The sequence below is a fragment of the Carassius auratus genome, chromosome 2 (assembly GCF_003368295.1).
Source record: "Carassius auratus strain Wakin chromosome 2, ASM336829v1, whole genome shotgun sequence".
Taxonomy (NCBI): Eukaryota; Metazoa; Chordata; class Actinopteri; order Cypriniformes; family Cyprinidae; genus Carassius; species Carassius auratus.
The window spans coordinates 6432520-6453388 of NC_039244.1; the positions used below are offsets into that span (position 1 = coordinate 6432520).

A 20869-nucleotide genomic window follows, 5' to 3' on the forward strand; every position below is an offset into this window, starting at 1 on the left:
CACATTAAATTAGAATGAGCATATTAGAATTATTTTTGAAAGATCACGTGACACTGAAGGCTGGAGTAATGATGCTTCAATAAATTTAAAACATTTATTTTAATTTGTAATATTTCACAATAATGTATTTTATATCAAATAAATGCAGCCTTGGTGAGCATGAACGATATGTTAAATCTTACTGATCTTTTGAACTCTAGTTTAACAGCTGCTTGAATTTGATGAATCTGTTTCTTAAGTCAAGTTTTAGACTAAACTGGACTTTATTTCAAACCATTTTTTTTGCAGTGACTGATGCTGTCAGTATTACTCAGTTTAAGTGCTGATAACCATATGAACATTCTAAGTAACTTTGGTAAATTGTATTTTTTTGTAGGATCATTTGTGTTTTGATTTTTGACAGTGTGTCTGGCAATGACTGCTAGCTTTTGGCCTCCTTGAGAGATTGAGGCATTTAATTTGTTTTTTAGAGTTTGATGGAAAGCAAGTTTTCTTGAAAGCAAGAGTTTTCAAGTAACACCACAAAAACAATCTGCTGGGGCTATATTTTTCATGTTCAATCATAGAAAGAATCAAAACTATGGTAACTATGAATGTTATGAAATTATGGCTTTTTATTTTCGATCACAAATCTATACAATAAAATGTTCTGAATGATTCCAAATGATGTGTCCTCAGGTTTTAAGACACTGTTGTTTCAAACAGTAATTGCTTTAATCGTTCACTGCACCTTCAACCTGGTTTTGCACAGACTTTCGTAGCTGTGAGCCTGTCAAAAGAATTGGAAATGGAATAAAATCATGGACAACAGGTGTTTTATGATTGTCGCCTACACTTTGGATTAAGCAAATGCATGCCATGCAAAAAAAAAAAAAAAAGAAAAGAAAAAAAAAACATTAACAGCAAGCAGACCATAAGAATAAGATTTATAAGAACAATAATTCACTCTTCTTCACAGAAAAATAAAAATCACACTCAAAATATGAAGCATTTCATCATTGAATCTCTCGCTCTTCATGCTAGAAAAGGAAAAGACCAAAGATAGAAAACAAACACAGAAACTACTAGAGGTTCATTAGACAACACAGAGGTTGTCTTAAACTAAAAAGAAATGGAAAAGCAGATCTTTGCCGTTCCTTTGTGCCCTATAAATGTAACTATATGTTCCTGTTGAGCTTATAGACAATTGCGAATCGCTGAAAAAAACAAATCATCTTTTAAAGGGATAGTTCACCCAAAAAAGAAAATTCTGTAATTATTTCCTCACCATCCTGTTGTTCCAAACCTTGTATGTGTTTTCTCCCATACAATGACACATACAGATTCTTCAAAATACCTTTGTGTACCACAGAAGAAAGTAAGTCATACAGGTTTGGAACGACATGAGGGTGAGTAAATGATGACAATTTTCATTTTTGAGTGAACTACCCATTTAAACGAAAACAAATCCCTGAATAATTATGAAAGCGAATGTTGAAAATGCACAGATATTCTGTTATATATAACATCTTGTTCAAATAAAATGTACTGAATGAGTCCAATGGCCAACAAGAAGAGATCCTTGAGGTCTCAAACGTCAACTGTGATGATAAGCTGCACAGAAATTATGATTTTTTTTTTTTTTTTTTAAATGTCCTTCCAATAAAGATCCATTTACATTTCCCAGACTAAGCATCAAATTAGTCTTTAAGAATCCTGAAAAGCATCCTGAAAAGACCTGGGAAGGCCAGGGCTCAATGGCGCTTAGCCTTGTTCTCTGACTTCTGACAGGGAAGAGCTGGAGTCGGGTTGAGCCACAAACAGAGCAAGATGATGAGATGGCAGACGTGCAGTGATAGAGAGCTGTAGTTGGTAGACGGATACGTGTTCCAGGACAGTTCAATAAGACCCAGGACCAACACCCTAAAAGAGCGAATGATAAACAGATGATTTGGGACAGGGGGAGATCTGGGGGTTTGATATCTAACAAATTTATATTAATCAACTACAATTGTTACCTATTTAATGCATTAGATATCATGAACTAACAAGGAAAACTACTTCACAGAGAGTGGTAATGTCGATTTGCACAAAAAATGAAACTAACTAAAATGTACAAACACACACACAAATTAATGAGGAAAAAAAAAAAACTGTTCCATGTGTCTGTGCTTTACCTGAGCAGATGGGCAAGTTTCTTGACTCCTCCACTCCACAACAGGAATGGCAGCGTATGAAAGTACCAGACATAAAACTGATAGTGCAGAGATCTACTGAAGCACATGCCAATGAAATTAGAAGTGTAAAGAACCAGAACTGTCTGTATGATCTGGGTTAAGGAACCATTCTCATCATATCGACTAGGACTAATAGTGCACATTTCATGAACGCCTGGTTTACTTAAAATGATTTCAATCCAATCCATCATACATTTGATTTAAACAACCATTAAAAGGATATGATCAGCATTGAGCTTGTGTACGGTCTCTTTTCTCGCAGACGGATCTGTTAGAATAGACCAAATACTGGTCCCAGACCTGTAATAAACACCATTTTTAAAGGACACAGTCAGTGGGTCAAAAAGAGCTGCAGGATATTTAGTTTACCAAGAGGTTTAATTGTAAGATTTGATTTTTTGTACCTCTTCCATCTCTTCAGCGCAAACAGCAGCAATGTGGTAATGTGAGCCAGAAGCAGAGCCAGGTGGAAGTATCGACTCAAGAACACATCCTCGGGAAGAAAACGCCAGTTCACCGTCCACTTAAAAAGAAACTGCCTGCCCAGGTCAAAGGCCCGGCTAACATACCCAACGGGGTTCACCAAGAGGAACGGCAGTCCCAAAACCAGCTGAAAGGGAGAAAAACTGAGTTTTCAATGAAAAGCTGGTGTAAAACATCAAAAGGAATCACTTAATAAACATGTGAATGAGTTATTATGTGCGTCTAACCTGAATGACAGCACAGAGAGTGAGTTTAGGTAAAGTTTTCCATAGACCGAACTCACACAGGAGAAGGAAAAGCAGACCAGGAGCGAAGAGCAGAACATTCATCTTCACAGACACAGCTAAACTGTCCACAGCAAAGACAAATAGACACTTTAAATGCACACACACTGCTGAAATGACCATTCAATTATCAAGCCATAATTATTCTTATGTTAAGAAGTGATGAAGAAATCAGGCATCAAAATATTATTAAATTTTTTTTTTTTTTTTACAAATATGCCTGATAGTATATTCTTTAATTAAAATATTCAGTTTCTCTTATCATTCATCCATCACTCCATGTACAATGAAGATGTTGTTTCTACTTGCCTGTAAAGGGCACATCCTAGAGTCCAGCGGCCATCCAGGAAGAGATTGATGGCTCCGAATAACAGCATCATGGCCACCGGATCATTAAAGAGACGCAAGACGAAAATGGAGTGAATTCGATACGAAGCACAGCAGATGAAGAAGAACACATATGGAGGAACCTAGAGAAGAATAAACAGACATGCACTATTAATAAGACACTTTCAGTATCATGAATACAAAGTTCTGTGAATGGCAAAAACACAATATAAACAGAAATTAGCAGTGCACTGCATTATTAGTTAGATTTTTATCATTGTATTGTTGTGATGAGTAGTCGCTGGATTACAAAGTTTAGAGGTTTATGTTTTGCAATAGTTGTTTAGCTGAAGTTGGATGTACAGGTTGTAGAACTAACAATACATGTTGCAGAAATACTGTACACTGTATTACATAAATTATACACAAGCATTCAAATGTTTGGGGTTGGTAAGATTTTTGAAAGAAATCTGTAATGCTCACCAAGCAAAAGCAGATCAAAAATACAGTAAAAATAGAAATATTATAAACTATTATTTACTATTTAATATTTATATTTACATCTATGTTATTTAATGTAATTTATTTCTGCAACAAAAAGACGAATGTTTTACTTCAGTATTCAGTGTCACATGATCCTTCAGAAAAAGGTCTTTTTTTTCCCTTTTACATGCATTCAAATGCTCCTCTCCTTTCTTACAGACAACACACATTTTAACAGTGGTTTGTAAAAAGAAAAAATCCTGGCTACTCTTGGGTGTAAAAAATTAAATAAAAATTGACTTCACAGAATGCACAAGATGTATAATGGATTGGCATTATAAGAGGTCATTACCTTTTTGGTGCGATGGTAAATGCGGAACACAAGCAGGAGAGTGATGAGATAGAACACAGCGAACACATACTGACCCAAACGAATATTCTGTCCATGACCAGTAAGATAATACAGCCCAGTGAATACATACACAAAACCAGCTGGATACCTGAAACACACATACAGTATAAAATCCAGTAAATGATTAGTGGCCAGATTTTCATTAATTATGCCATTCTCAGAGGTATAGAGAGGGAGAGAGGAAGACTACTGGGCATCTAAAAGCTGGAATACATATTTTTGATGTTGACACTTACACCAGGGGTCCCGTGTCGCCCTTCAGCTGTGTATAGTCATATGTGCCGTTAATAACTCCCTCCACCTCATCCATGTATGCCTTCCAGTCGATCTCTGTATCTACAAACAACACTTATATCATTAGACAGAGGAATCCCAATGGCACTTACAACTGGCATCTCTCTGCATACTGCTATACAGTGTCATTTTGGTTATATGGTGCGCGTGACTAACAGTGACATGATCATTGATGCATGTGTTCCTTTTAAGGAGTCCCGACGGATCTAATGCACAACTTATCCAGACTACAATTTTGGAAGGCAGAGTTGACTTTGACATTTGAGCCTATGTGAAACAAATGATTGAATGCATTAATAAGCATGCACCTATCTGAACATCAAGCAGTTTCTTTAGTTTGTAGTTCCTTTAATGAATTGTTAACTATTACTTGTAATTATCCAAGGATCACGTCAGTGATTGATTTCTACTGCACTTAACTTACATGCAACTCTTTGGATCACCCATATGTTAATGCCAATTTCCAGGAACCAGAGGACGGCCGTGACCAAAAACGTGTACTCTGCTTTGAACAACACCATGTGTTTGTCCTGCCATACGGAGGAAAGTGTTTTCTGAATTCTTGATGGTAGAGTAACGTTAGAGGGTTTCTTTTTTCCTCCTGCCATGTTGGCCGCCTTGGTGAAGCCAGAGGATTCAATCATAAACGTGGGCCGGATTCGGAAACACTGAGTTCCAAATTAAAAGTCCGTTGAGTTGTGTGTGTGCTTATGCCATAGGTTTATGCACCGGGCCCCGCCCCAAATCCATGGTCAGGCAGAATTCATAGCTACCTATAAGAGGTCCTCGCGCATTGACGTGCCACGTGACCTAAACAACGTTGCTGTTTTCGGAAATGAATTCAGGAGGATCGTGAGTGTAAAAGGTGATTTCTGCTTTTTATACACGCTATATTCATTTCTGTTGTTTCATACAGAACTTTAACATTTATTTATGAACATACACGTGTAACCGTGGTCAACGTATTAGGTTAAAGTCTTTAAAGGTCATTTATGGGTCACATTATATTTTGACAGCCCACAGATGATGTGCCTTGTTTGGTGAACTGTGGTTATTGTTATGTATGTTTTATTGCGGAGGTGTTAGTAGTGACATGTTGGTTTCTCTTAAATCGACAATCAAAACACCCCAAAGTGCCATAATTTTAAATAATCGAAATTTTCACTTCCAGTGTAAACAAAGACTTACATGGCTTTGTCATTTCTTTCTCTGTGCTTTTCATTTGTGCTTCTATCGATCTGTAATCAGCAAGAAAATCTTCTTATCTGTTGGAGATTCTTTCTGACCTGGATAACCTTTAAACTATAACCCTCAACCTTTTTTCAATTATTATTTTTTTTTAAACTAGGCTCTCAAGCCAACATCTAAGTTTGTCTATGAAACATCTATTAGTTAATGTCAGCCGAACCCCCATATCACATAAATTATTTAAATTTGTCATTTTTTTTAAACTCCTAGTAATTAAATTAAAATAAATTAATATGTGTTAATTTAATTAAAAGCATCTGCTAAATGAACAGCAGTAGTAAAAATGAATGAAAATCAAAGCTTGCACCTGTTCATTTTGATTTCATTCTGTTTTCAGTAGTCTAGAGAAGAGGAAGAGGGTGAGGAGGAAGATGGAGGATTTCCCCATCCGGACAGTGGAGATGGTGTGCTTGGGTTCAAGTGTGGCTCTCTCTGGTCTGTTTTATTACATCTACAGGAAGAAATGCAAAACTGTGAACAAGCTTAATGTGAGTACATTTGCAAAAATGACAATTTAGACACTATATATGCATGTATATAAATATAACTTGGATACTTGGAAATTATTAGTGCTTGGAATTTGTTCCTTTGATTTAAAGTGTCTGCTACACTTAAAGCAGTGAAATAGGAGAAATTCTAAAAAAAAATAAACAAATTGTGTTTTGTTGTTAGGAAGCTCCAGTTTTGCCGGTGGATGAAAAGTTAGTAGATCTTTTGAATGCCACGCCAGGGAAATGTCTGCAGTATGTGGTCATCGAGGGTAACATTCACTTTCCATTATAGTGTCTCAGCTGATCTGTAGAATATAACTCAATCTCTCCTTAACTTTCCACTGACTTGTTTCCACTTTCTCTCGCTGTAGGTACAGTGCAATCTATCGGGGAACCGTTAAGGAGTCAGTTTCAGGATGGCAGTGTTGGTGTAATCCAGAAACTGGTCCTCCGAGAACACAAACTTGTGTGGAACAGTTTAGCTCGCACTTGGTAAGTCCTGGTCCCTTGCTAATATAAATATACATCACCGTTCAAAAGGTTGGAGAATTTAATATTTGATCTTTTTTTAGAAAGAAATTAATAATTTTATTCAGCAAGGATGCATTATATTAATCAAAAGTGACAGTAAAGACATTTATAATGTTACAAAAGGTTTCCATTTTAAATAAATGCTGCTCTCTTGAACTTTCTATTCATTTAAGAATCCTGAAAAAAAGTGTCACTATTTGTACAAAAATGTTAACCAGCACAACTGTTTTCAACATTAATAATAATAATTAAAATAATATATTAGAAGGATTTCTGAAGGATCACGTGATACTGAAGACTTGAGTAATGAATGCTAAAAATGTAGAGTTATATCACATAATAATAAATTATGTTTTAAAATACATTAACAGAATGTAGTAATTTTAGATTGTGATACTATTTCAAAAATATTTAATATTATACTGTATTTTGGATGAAATAAATGCAGCCTTGGCGAGCATAAGATACTTAAAAAAAAAAAAAACATACCGTTTGGATTTTATATATGTCAGTCTAACATGCCATTTCTAAAACATGATTCTCTTTCACATCTTTCAGGACAGACAGCGAGCGTGTGCTTCACCAGCGTGTGAATGCTGTGCCCTTTAACCTGCTGGGTGTGAACAAGGCGTTTGTGCGTGTGCTCTGTCCCCTGGAGGCCACGGGTCCCAATATGGAAATCATCCATGAAAAGTTCCACCAGGCTAGTTATGGCTTCACGGATATGATTGGTCAGTATTTGAGCGGAGAGAAGCCCAAAGGTCAACTGGAAACGGAGGAGATGCTGAAAGTGGGTGCCTCTTTGACCGCAGTGGGCGAGCTCATCCTGGACACGGACCGCCTCCCAAAAATCCGCCCACCCACTGATGGCTCGGAGTACTTCCTTAGCACAGATGACTTTGAAACCCTGCGGCTGGAGCAGGAAGGGCAGGCAGAGGTGTGGAGGGTGCTGGCGTGCATTTGTGCATTGGCAGGTGTGGCCGTGCTGATGTGGGCGGGACGCAGGTACTACCGCCAGCTGAAGCAGCGATGGGAGCAGGATAACATGAGGAGGGAGTTTGAACTGATGGGTGCAGAAGAGCGAGGAGAGGAGGAGAACGGGATGGAGGTATCGGAGAACCCGTGCGTGATATGCCTGAGTAACCCACGAGGCTGTGTGCTGCTGGACTGCGGACACGTGTGCTGCTGTTTCCGCTGCTATCAGGCTTTGCCACAACCCATCTGTCCCATCTGCAGACAGAATATCAGACGAGTCGTGCCTTTGTACCAAGCCTAAGAGACTGAAAAGAATCCATTGGTTTCTCTTGAAAAAGGCTTTCAGCACATTTCAACTACTAAACATTGTTTAATCCTATACAAATGAACAGTTGTACTGGATTTACATGATATACTTGTCAAAACAGCCTTAAACTTTAAAACAATGTTATACTGTGAACAGGACACCTGCGATAGAAGCAACACAGAGATTCCTGATACACACTTTAGTTTCACCATTTTAGTTTTACCAAATTCCTATGGAAACTTATTTCCACCACAGAATAAAAAAAAAAAAACATGTAATTGTGACATTTTATCTCACAATTCTGACTGAATGTAAACTATTTTTCTTATAACACTTTTTCTTGCGGTTGCAAGTTTATATCTGTTGCAATTCAGACTTTTCTTCTCAGAACTGCACATCTCACAATCAAAACAATAATATTTTTCTACTCCGATTAGGACTTTTTTAGAAAAAAAAATCTGACTGTAAAAGAGGACAGTGTTATTGACATTGCAGCAGTATGAGTATAGGGACTTGTCTCTGCACTGGTCTTACACAGGCTACCAGTCGGTGCAGTTGCATTATTACACCAGGAGGTCGCGGCAAGTGACTGTCTTTTCGAGTGAGTCAACTAATAGCCTACATTTAGAAATGCATTGTTCATGGATTAAATTAATTTAACATTGAGTGCCACTATACAGTGCTCAATGGACGATCAGCGCGCTACCCGAGTAATGCTGAAATTGCTGTTTTACTTCATTGAGAACAATGCAATTGAATTAATGCAATGAACAGCTCTGACGCAGTTGTGGGAAATCCCATTAAATGCTGAAAGGATGTTATGACAAAGATATCGCTTTCATCCTCTAACAACTTTTTTTTCAACATATATATATATATATATATATATATATATATATAACTTGCCCTGAAGGACAGACGCAGGTAATAGTGCATGCAAAGATGATCTCTCTTTCTCTTTCTGTCTGTTTAGTGCAATCTACAGAACCTATGTAACGGTACAAATCACAGTGGTACACATGACGTAAAAAGAGCCAGTTGGTGTAAAAATATTACTCACTTCACTCTTGTGATTATTAGCAAATTGAACATTCAATACATTTGCATTAAGCGCAAAACAAGAAGGGCATAGCCTCATGAAAATAAAGTGAGCATCGTGTTTGTTGTGCTTCCCACCAGTCAAAAGTTGGCTAGCACCATATTACAATATTGCGGTTATCATGACAGCAAATATATATCTCATAAATGCAAGTTTAAACTCACAATAAGACTTTATAGTCTTTTTAGAACTGCTAGTTTATATCTCATAATAGCAAGTTATAAACTTGTGAGAAAAAAAGTCTAAATTGTGAGATATAGGCCTAAACTCAGAATTGTAAGGGAAAAAAAATGTCTGAACTGTGAGATTGAGAGAATCGCATTAACTTATTATCTTTTATTTATTGGCAGAATTAAGTTTCCATATGTCCCTGCTGGTCTGCTAGTTAAAAGTGAAAAGTAAAGTTTCTCTGAGCAATGTGTTTGGATATTTTATTGAATATCCTGGTAAACCGATGTCTTTGTGTTTAAATTTCTGTTTATTATTCAAGTGTATCTCATGTTTGGCACTTATCAAATGGTTCAAATTATTATTATTTAATTTTTTTGTTCTTTTTTCATTAATTAAAAAGTATGGTTAAATACTGTATTGAATGGCTGGTATAAATAAACCTCTAATCTAAAAGTAAAATGTTGGTAAGCTTAGTGCCTTAGTTAGTTTGATTTGGTTGAGTTTTCAGTTTCCTTAAAGTCCAAATGTCAAGTTTGTCATGTAAAGCTCTGAACTATCTTCTCTGGTCAATAAACACTGTTGTGTGCTGATCTTCTGTTCCAGCATTGTTTGGAGTTTACACACACAGTTTCTAAATTGCTACAATATTATACTACTATATTAATGCTTTATTAGTGTTTGTGCAATGGAAAGTCAGAATTCTTTAGAGAAAGATATGTGTGTTTTCCATTAAGTGTTTTTATGCAACAGCTGCTGTCATCCTGTTACAAGTAAATAACCCACAACAACCTTCCCCTTTCCTTCAGACTTTTTCCTTTTGAATATAAGCAAATGAGATGCAGATGCATAACTATTTGAAGAAAAAATAAGACTTTTTCGCCAAGGTCGAGCTGAACTTCTGTTGATGCTGTGTTTAGCAATGCTTGTCATTTTACTTTAAACCACTAGAGAGCAAAGGAGGGCCAGACTCTGGAAAAGTGAAGGAAATATATTAGCATGAATCAATGCATCTTTTGCACCAATGATTTTTTTTTTTTTTTTAATCCTCTGCTTCTTGCCCTTTAACTTAAAAACTTAAGTTCAGTTGCCTTGTATGACTAATGTCTTGTAAAAATAATAGTAATAATAAAAAAAAATAACTTGAATTTGTAAATAGATTTTGAAGACCTGATCAATTTCACAAGTAAAACATGCAAAGTTTACTGTGAATAAGTACTTGTGACGTCATCACAGTAAAGAGATCAGATAAGAATATGGTACTTTCATGGTATATTGCAGTGTTGTTATTGTTCACTAAAACTAAAACTCTTAAAATATTCTGGATAAATTCAAATATATATTAAATAAAGTTAGTTTGAAAACTTAAATTTAAATAAATGCTTCTGTGTCAACTAATTCAAATAAAAACAAATGTACAAAGACACTCATCAGCTGGTGCCAATTACACTGCCATCCTGAACTTCTGCACTGGAGCCAACATCTCACATTTGAAACGGCAGAGCCGAAAGCGGCAAAGAAGAAGGTTCTGTGTTCTCACTTTAAAGTTGTTTCTTCAACTTGGCACTGTTATGTCCAATGGATTTAAAGGTTGTTGTTTGTTTTGTTTTTTTTTCATCAAAGAGTGCCTTGGAAACCTTTTCCATCAAATATGTGATGATTTTCAACATGCCTTTTATGTTTTACACTACCATTAAATTTGTATTAAGATTGCTTTTTTTCTCTCTCTTATTTTCACCAAAAAAATAGTAAAAACACTATTATTATGAAGTACCATTAGAATTTCAAATAACTGTTTTCTTGTTATTCTAAAAGCTGAACCCAGTTTTGCTGCCTAGTTATTTTGGTGAAACTGTGATAACACTGGTTTTCCAGTATTCTATGATGAATAAAAATAACATAATATATTTATTTAGCATTTAGTTTACAACATATACTATAATTTTTTATCACTTTAATGCATCCTTACTAAATTAAAGTATTAATTTATTAATATTACTGACCCCAAACTTTTGTTTTACCCTTTTTCCAGACCCAGGCATTCAAATAATCATAAAATATTAATACATTTTCTTTTATTAAAGACTAATTAAAATAAGTAAACAAATTAACCAAATGTAATTTTATACATTTATAGCTATGATTAATATACCACATAACATTTTCACACTGATCTTGATTTTTTTTTTCTTTACCCATCACTCATCTTATTTTAGGCACATTCTTCATTCATAGTGCTGTTGCCTTTGTAATAAAGCACACTAACTTCTGGAAAAAAGTTTTGTTAGGGGCAAAATTATTTGTTGTGGTGGAAATGACAATTGCAAAATTAATTTTTCTTGCTGACCTTTCAACTGAAAAGAAGGCTCACGTATAAACTGCATCTGCACATTTTATCGCCCACCCCTGAAAACTATGCAATTTTTGCTCATTTCTGTTCTCAGTATTTCATTTGACTCAGGTTTTTGTGATCTGGTGTGTTTTCTAATGCTGGATAGAGAGTGAGTCAGCAATTACAGCGCATGAGTCAGCAGAGGCCAGTGTGACCACAAACACTCTCCCAGAGGACACTTTCACACAGCAAACTTCTGTGACAGAACACAAGGACACTAGACTGAAAAAGAAAGAAAGAAAGAAAGAAAGAAAGAAAGAAAGAAAGAAAGAAAGAAAGAAAGAGAAAGAAAAAGTGATAGGTTTTTCTTCTCATTAATTTAGGTCTGATTATTTCACTAAAATACATTGCTGTAGTGACAAGAATAACATTGAACTTGAAATTAACTGTTGGCTCAAGACAATGGCTCTGATCAAAGAAAAGGTAAAATTTCGTTTCAGTCCTTAACATTTGTCCAACATTCTAGATTTTTAGCAAAACCTATTTTTGTGAACTCCTAGGTTCTTCGCCTGATTAGAACCAAACCAGTGCAGAAAGATTCTCTGGAAAGTGAATATCAAATTTATTTTCCATTCATGTTCATGAAAGGATGTCAAAACATTTAAAGGGAGTGGGGCCACGTTTACTGAAACACTTTTTTTGAAAGGAATGAGCTATTTTCACCAAACTGGGTACTAAATTGGCTAAATCTGAGGTCACAATAAAAAAATTACGTAGCTTGGTCTTTTGATAGTGTGGTAACAGAGGAAAAGATTTGGCTATAACTGTTTGTCACAAACTCAAGTGAGTGTATGAATCGCTGAAATTCTTGAGTTCAGTGAAGCTCTGGTGTTTTCTATAAATCCCTAAAAATTGTTTATTTCAGAGCCCTGACCACAGTGGTTTTCTAAAGACCTGTCAGTATGGATCGGCCTAATGTCATTCATTCATTTATTCGAGCAGTAAAACGGCACAGACTGTGAAAATCCTTGTGCACATGAGGACATTGAAGATATGAAAATGAGCTTGGAAAACTGCAGTCTTCTGAGGATTGTTGCCATACTAACAATCTAATGCTTGAGTTGATTCACATAAAACTCACTAGTTGTAATGCTGCAGGGAACACAGTAGGTTAGATATTTATTTGATATGCTTTTCACTCATATTTTAACAGTAAAATATACATACTTAATCCAAAAATCGTTGAAAGATCATTTTAGAGCTCTTTTGTGAGCTCTATCCAAGGTGCTGAAGCAGCTTTGTCTCTTACTATATAGAAAGAGATTGAGATAATATTCAAGCCAGCCAGGTGCATCATTACCGTAAACCTCTACTTAGCTTCATTCAAACATAATTCATTCAAAAGAAGTATCGGAAAGACACAGGTGGTTCCACGGTGACGAACAGCTTCCGGCATCTGGAGACCGAGGACAGACGACGCTGAACGTGACGCACGCCTATGACGTCTGCACAGCAGAACTGGCGTGTTACGGTGACATTTCCCCGGTACACCGATGAGTGAATCTAATCGGACAAAGCGAATGACAACAACTGATAGTTACAAAGCCTTTTCCCCATTCTTATTAACCTCCACTTATCGGGAACCGGAAGACAATGGTCATTATAATTTCAAACAAAAAATTCTTTTTTTTAATTTAAGTTAGCAGCCATGGTGCGCAAAATGAAGACAAAACTATGTTAGGTAAAAACTGCTTTGGATGGTTTGTTTATTAATGTTACCAACTAGTAGACAATTAACAAGTTGAAAATCATACGTTATTAAACATTTATGGAATAAAATGTAGACAGGCTACTTTTTCATTAACTTAAGCTAAATGTCAGTTCACTCCGAGCGTCCTAACGGACAATAACGCTGTGTTTATTACAAGTTTTTTCATAGCTGTGGTGTGGATTTCCCTGTTCTCTTAGAATTAGAATGATTATTGAAACTTTATAGTTATAGTTATCGTCGTTTGGTTTGAACGGGCCTTAATTTCAAAGTAGTTTATATATAAATAGACACTCAAATAATAGGCTATTTTACCCTTTGATTTTCTTTTTCTTCACTGATACTGTTGTTAATACGTTTGCAAAGCCTTTATCTAGGGGGAAAATAATTTATTATGCTGGAAATAAAATTCAAACCATTTCACTAAATTAGCCTAATATTGAAATTATTAATGTTTGTTTTACTTTTTTAAAATAAAAATAAAAAAAATAAATAGGAAAAAAATCACTAGCTTTAATCACTAGCTCGACCTTTTTTTTTTTTTTTTTAAACATATTTTAGCCTATCAATTTAAATGCACGTTAAACGCAGGGAGAATTTTTGAGGTTATGGCAGATAAAAAAAATACCCAAAATATTATATATTAATTAAAAAAAACTTAAGCTCAATGTTGAGCAAATGACAGAATTTTAATTTACGGTAAGTGAAATATCAATTTAAATGCATGCTAAAAGACTGGAGTATTTTTTACGTCATGGCAGATAAAAATATAATCTACAAAATATTATATTTTAATAAAAATTTACCTCAGGACAAAAAAAGTGCCCAAATCTGAACAAATATCCACATAGCAATGCATGCAGCAAATGTAACGTTATATTACAGGTTGCAGTATTGAGTTGTTTTATTCAAGTGCGCTCCATGAATCAGGTAGGCCTATATTTTCCCTTCTTTTTTTATCTTTCTCCTTTAGCTTCCAAGCCACGGGCTTTACAAAGACCCCTGCGCACACCGTGCATCACGAAGAAAGAAGCGACTGCAAGGCACTGTGTGTGCTTTCGCCTGATGGGGCCACCCTTGCACCTATTGAAGTCCCCATCTTTCTCTTTCTCTCTCGCTCTTTCTCTCTCTCTCTCTCTCTCTCTCTCTCTCTCTCTCTCTCTCTCTCTCTCTCTCTCTCTCTCTCTCTCTCTCTCTCTCTCTCTCTCCTAAACACACACGCCCGGATGGATGACTTCACTGTTCCGCCCGGGTTTTCCTTTATGATCGCGGGTTCTCCTGTATCTTACAGCAGACTAACCCGACCGCTGTTGTAGTCGTACACTCAGCCGCGCACTCTCTCTCTTTCTCGCTCGCTCTCTCATACTGCACCGAGCACTCCAGTCCGTGTGGAAGTTGACGATGCGAGGGGTCTAACATTTACGCGCTGGGATATCTACGCAAAAACAAAACAAAATAAACAGAAGCGCACTTGTTTTGCGGGGATAATTGCCATATCCACCGTAACTGCCTATCTACATCAGTTCTTTAGCGCCTTCTGAGTCGCGAGCCTGTCCTACACAGTCATGTCCGAGGTTCTGCCATACGGAGAGGGGAAAATGAGCGGATACGGAGCGGACAACGATGTCAGTCAGATGTCCTTCAGCTGCGGGCTGCAGGACACCAACTCGTTCTTCGGAGCGTCGCAGGCGAAAAGACCTCCAAAACTCGGACAGATCGGCAGAGCAAAGAGAGGTGAGGATGTTGTCCTGCTGGAAGATAACTTACTGAAGTTAAAGGAATACTATTGTTTTCGCTCACTTCTTCTTCTGTGCAACACAAAATGAGATGTTAGGAAGAATGACAACCTCGGTCACCATTCACTTTCATTGCACGGAGAAAAAAATGCAAAAAAAGTGATGGTGACCGAGCCTGTCAGTTCATAACATTTCATAAAAGAAACCCATATGGTTTTGGAACAACATAAAGACGAGCAAAAGCCGGAATTTTTATTTTAAAGTGAATTATCGATTTAAATGCATTTTAAACGATTGGATAATATTTTGACGTTATGAGTTTAACAACTGTAAAAATGTCAAACTGTCACCGGTCTTCCACAATATGCCGAAAGGCGACCGAGGAATGCCCTTGATTTAGGTGATATTGTTACGCATTTAATGTGCACTTTGATCATTTGAATGCGTTTGTGGTGTATTGGGTCTTGTTGCGCAGTTTCAAAGCGCACAAACCACACATGGTAGATTGCCGAAGTCTTGACATCAGCTGTCTTGTTTTCTTCTTTCCAGTGGTCATCGAGGACGACCGAATAGATGAGGTGCTTAAAGGCATGACCGACAAATCATCACCGGACGTGTAAACCCGTGCGATGCCTTGCAGACATTTCGATTTTTATCACCGATTCGAAGCACTTGTCGGTTGTGCATGTAAAGATGATTGCAAAGAGATGGAGAGACGGTGGTACGAGGCTCGAACCACGAGGAGACTAAACTAAAAAGGGAAAAGGAGAATTAAGAAGGGAGAGACGGAATTTCCTTTGGGGTTTGGTGGCAATTCTACAATATAAACGACAACCCGAATGGAAGCTTTGAAGAAGATGTCGGAGATGTTGAGGCTGCGCGCGCTGCGGGTCTGTGAATAAGGGTGGATTGACTTGCCATTATTATTCCACGACCATCATCTTCCAAAAGCGCTGTAAACAACACAAAGTTCAACCGAAGACTGAACCGCATCTTAAGCTCTGTTACTATAGATGTACAGTATCTTAGCTCGAAGACCTTCCCCTTAACACACACACACACACACACACATAAATCTGCCTTGAGCGTCAAATTCTATCCGACTGCTGCTTTTAGATACATTTTAGATTTAACACACACAAAGACTTTAAGCGCTCCCATAATGATAAATGAACTATATATACGGATGGTGCAATGTGAATATTTTCTCTCGCTATTTTGCGTCATATTCTTTTTCAAAAATTGAGAAGTTTATCATACACATGCCCACAGGTGTTAAAGCGTGTAGTCTTTAAAGCGTCGTTTGGTGATCTGTCGTTTTGCTCTTCACTGCAGCTGATTTGCGCATGCACCTGCGCCACGGATTCACATCATCAGTACAAGCACAAAGGAACATTGTGCGTGCCACCTCTTGTAATTAACCCAACACGAATGCATCTCGATTTCTTCCAAGCCTACGTTTTTTATTTTGTTTTCCATCAGCTCCTCACATTTCTCTAGTCGTGTCCATCTCTTTGCATGAACTTTCACTCCGGTGCCAACAGAGGTGCCGCCATGAATCTTACCCCGGCACGATTCTTTTTAAAAAAAAAAGTCATATTTGTATTTTTATATCTAAATATTTGTTATTTAAAATGATGCTAGTATGTAGTCTTAAAGATTTATCAACAATGATGGTTATATTTCAGAGAAAAATCTTTAGACATGGACGAGAGTATAATTCAGTTGGGTTGGAATGTTTTTTTTTTAAAGACTTGATGAATGAATGTTTCTCGGGTTTTTTGCACACACACACATCCGTGTTGAACTACTGTTATATGGAAATCATAAACTGTGACTTGAGCTTTGTTGATGAATTTGTTAGGAAAATGACGATATTAGAAATCTACTGCACTTTTTACGAATATCTTCAAATAACTTGTTATTTGACAGGTTTTTGGACATTACGTTTCTTCAGTTGATTTTGTTTGATCTTTTTTTTTTTTTTTTTTTTTTTGCTTTGTTTTGTACCATTATTCTAAAGAAACTGACTATGGTTTGTTGTGCATGAAACCTTAATACTTTTCAATAACGGAACATTGTTTTATTAAGCAAAAAAAGCAACAAAAATGTCATGACATTCTAAGAATGAATCATTGCATATTATAATACCATTTTCACTGTATTTGGTGAACTAATAAATGGTGGAAGAACATATAGATGTGCATTTCTGTTGTCATTTGACTGCATTACAAAGAGGTTAACAAGTCTGATGCAAATATTGATTTTGAGGTCATCACAACACACACACACAGCCTGCTGGTGAATCCATCTAGATTTAGAGACAGGCCTACTCATAAACAAAGCACAAATACTATCCATCAAATGATGAAACAAGTATGGTCACATTTAAAAATATCCCCAGCAGTTTTAAATGCCAGATTCAGCTGTTTTTGTCTAATGAAATATTAATGGTCAGTGTTGTAAATTTCTGCCACCATTTAATCACCCTCATGTTGTGCCAAACCTGTATGACTTTCTTCTGTGAAACACAATAAAAGTGATATTTGTTTGGTCAATGAAAGTTAGTTGGACCCATGCAATCTTCAAAATATCTTGCTTTCCAGAATGAAGCAGGTATTACAGGTTTGGAATGAGGGTGAGTAAATGATAGCAGACTGTTCATTTTAAGGTGAACTTTACCTTTACTATAGGAGATGTGGCACCTTTAAATCATGCTGGCCAGTTAACAGACCAAGTAAAAACACTCAGAATGTTAGTGGTGATTTCAGAGTCTTTTCTGATCAAGGTTGTTCATTTAAGCTGAGTATTGTTTATACACAGCTTGGATAAAGCCATATGCTGCTTCCTGTCTACATCGAACATTTGGCAGCAATATTGATGTTTTTCTTCACACACAGTCAGACACACATCGCCGAAACAATGTGTGCATTTCAACCGAAAGAGAATCAGTGGCTTTTATCCGTGATCTGTGCCGTCATTTGCCCATGAGTGGCCTTTGGCTCAGTTGTCTGATGTGTGCAATGAGGCTCAGGATACAACTGGAAACAAGCCGTGCTCACCTAAATCAATTTAAACTCCAATAGTCATCCAATCCTGATAACGTTCCATAACTCCAGTTAACCAAGCTCAAGTTTGGCCACTAAAATTTCCAAATGATTTTCAGTTGATCAATCGTAGTTTAACCTCAGTGTTTAACACAGACTCCTGTCATCTGCGCATGTTTATTCTCAAGGCTTGATGAGGTCCTCGCACAGCAGAAAGTCCATCAGACAGTCACTCAAGCGCAGTCAAGGACACTCAGCTTCACCATCTCAGTCTATTAATACACCTTCATGGCTGTTGCAGTGTTCCTGAGCGGCTCCAATGCCCAGGGGAATCCTTACCGCTTCACACAGGCTGCTCAGAGCTGGAGATTACTGATACACTATCTGAACAGACAGGCGGCCCGCGGCAGCTCTGAGCGACACTGTGGCCTGACCCAATATGGAAAGCCCAGCTCTCAGCAGACAATGACAGCATGATAAAGGAAGAAATAGGGAGAGCTGACATTCTAAGATTCTCAAAGAATGAACTCTCTGCCGGAAGAAATGAAATGCAAAAAAAGTGACAAAGATATTTTATTTAAATGCATGGTCTTTGATTCATCCCAGATTGTGGCTCTGGGTTGGTGCTACTGACCTCCCTCATTAGAAATAATAAAACATATATAATTTTTTTTTTTGTGCAGTAGTCCTCATTTAACACCAATGTGAGTTGAAGTGTAAGTGTCTGAACTGGCTCATACAAAATATGCACAGATTCACATTCAGCCACACAGAAATTGATGTCACTGTCATACAGCAAAACCAAATACTTTGGGCGTTTTTTATTCTTAAAAGGCATTGTAGAGAGACAACTGGAATTGATGAGCAAAAGATGATCAAATGGCATCTGGAAATGTTGCAAACCAGATTCATTCTGGATATACATTTTGGTTGGTTGTAGTGCTACAATCTTGTCAACCAATCATGTTTTAGTATTGGGTTTAGAGATTGGCTTGGGACTCAACATTCTTATGATCATTCCATCATTTCGCTTTGTGTTTTGGAGTAGCTCATGGAATAGGAATAAGAATGATATTTCAGAATCTGCAGCTCATCATAAAATAACTTTATATGTTGTGCCACTGTGCAATAAAAGAGAAACCTATGAAAATATACCAGGAATTACCTGAAATCCCCACTATCTTGATTATACAGCAATTTAATTTGAATTGAACTGGCCACACCACACAGGAAGCTGAATTGGAAATGACAGAAAGAAAAATGTATTGGATTGAAATTCAAATACAACACAGATAATGCATTGTTGGAGTTCCATGTTGGCATTCACAATACAAGCAAACTACAGATTTATCCATCCAAAACCAATCCCTACATCCAAAATCAATTCATCCATCCACCCAAAACCAGACCCAGAACAACATGTGTAAACCAAAAAACACATTAAAAGCAAACAAGTTGACTTAAACCAAAAACTACCAGTTACAGACTAATATATCATATTTATGATATTAAAATGATGGCACTATTTGAAAATATTTATAATATGTGCCAATTTGTGTCCATATTCTGCATCATCAGAGACTTTTAAACATGCTGTAGTTCACCCTCATATCGGTCCCAAAATTAATTTTGAGAAAATAATGTAAAGTATAATAAAGTTGCAAATATTACATACTGCAAATATGTAAACATTCATGTTGTGTTATCATTAAATTGTACATATATATTAGCATTAAATTGCTTACACAGCTCTCTAGAGATTGGCTTGGGCTACTGAAAAAAAAACATATCAGTTTTAAACTACATTTCAATTTAATTAAAATTTTTCAACTCATAACATAAAGAATGAAATCAATCAGTAAGGTTTTGAAGTGCTGCCTTCTACATCAAAAATGTCCCTGCTTTAACCGTATGAGCACTAGTCACCAAACACACACACACACACACACACACACACACACACACACACACACACACAGACCTCTGTCCGTAATGTAGCTTGATGCAATGTTTACCCTAGTGTTGTCAGCGGAGCTGGCTGGCTGTGAGCAGGGGTTTATGTGTCTGCTATCAATACCACAGCCTATGTTGTCGCTGCCGCTGCTGGATGATGATGTAATGGTGTGTCCTGACCCCTCCCCCTGCTGATCAACAGCACGCATTCGTCCCTACAGAAACATGAGCTATGATGAACAGGCAGATCTCAGCCTTCGATAAATGATACTGAAGGGTCAAATTATCATTTCTGATTATTTTCTTGTGTGCACAGTGACTAATGAAAACAGTGTGTCTGTAAGAGGGAGGCATGCACCACAGGGTCAAGATCTGGCAGGTTAACCTGGTCTGGCTAGCCCCTGCTGGTGGATGTCGTAACTATACCATCTGTACCCAAAAAGCTAGTTTTTTCAACCATGACAACCATTCAAAATGAGCTCTGAACAAAATTCTAATCTAATCTATCTATCTACCCATTCATCCATCTGTTCAAGTAAATAAAACTTTAAGGCCTCATTAACATTTTTCAACTTTCAAACAGGGTATAATTGTTGTCAACATAGCAATATAACTGTCCATGACATGCAGAATTAAATTTGCTCTGGACCATACAAGGACTGTTCTAGTTCTTCTTCAAGACAAGACACCAGCTCAGAAAATATCTCACAAGTTC

The 20869-nt window shown here is 36.8% G+C and overlaps 3 protein-coding genes across 4 annotated transcripts; 2 read left to right on the plus strand and 1 right to left on the minus strand.

Moving 5' to 3' along the window:
• Positions 1 to 592: 592 nt before the first annotated feature.
• LOC113114242 (dol-P-Man:Man(5)GlcNAc(2)-PP-Dol alpha-1,3-mannosyltransferase-like) lies at positions 593 to 5172 on the minus strand. Its single transcript, XM_026281108.1, has 9 exons — positions 4924 to 5172; positions 4442 to 4541; positions 4146 to 4293; positions 3293 to 3453; positions 2927 to 3047; positions 2621 to 2826; positions 2440 to 2516; positions 2157 to 2301; positions 593 to 1902 (listed from the first exon to the last, which is right to left on the minus strand). The coding sequence occupies exons 1-9, from the start codon at positions 5141 to 5143 to the stop codon at positions 1734 to 1736; spliced, it is 1347 nt and encodes a 448-aa protein (XP_026136893.1). The 5' UTR covers positions 5144 to 5172; the 3' UTR covers positions 593 to 1733.
• Positions 5173 to 5222: 50 nt separating this feature from the next.
• Positions 5223 to 9912, plus strand: LOC113114250 (mitochondrial ubiquitin ligase activator of nfkb 1-A-like). 2 transcript variants are annotated; one of them, XM_026281120.1, is made up of 5 exons: positions 5223 to 5364; positions 6085 to 6235; positions 6420 to 6507; positions 6610 to 6730; positions 7328 to 8508. In XM_026281120.1, the coding sequence occupies exons 2-5, from the start codon at positions 6119 to 6121 to the stop codon at positions 8043 to 8045; spliced, it is 1044 nt and encodes a 347-aa protein (XP_026136905.1). In that variant the 5' UTR covers positions 5223 to 5364; positions 6085 to 6118; the 3' UTR covers positions 8046 to 8508. The 2 variants fall into 2 exon arrangements, with proteins under 2 accessions (XP_026136905.1, XP_026136914.1); XM_026281129.1 differs by having other exon boundaries at positions 5241 to 5364; positions 6088 to 6235; positions 7328 to 9912.
• A 4727-nt stretch (positions 9913 to 14639) lies between these two features.
• LOC113114263 (calcium/calmodulin-dependent protein kinase II inhibitor 2-like) lies at positions 14640 to 17351 on the plus strand. The gene is made up of 2 exons (XM_026281141.1): positions 14640 to 15152; positions 15704 to 17351. Exons 1-2 carry the CDS (start codon positions 14984 to 14986, stop codon positions 15772 to 15774), a joined length of 240 nt encoding a protein of 79 aa, XP_026136926.1. The 5' UTR covers positions 14640 to 14983; the 3' UTR covers positions 15775 to 17351.
• The last annotated feature ends 3518 nt before the right edge of the window (positions 17352 to 20869 follow it).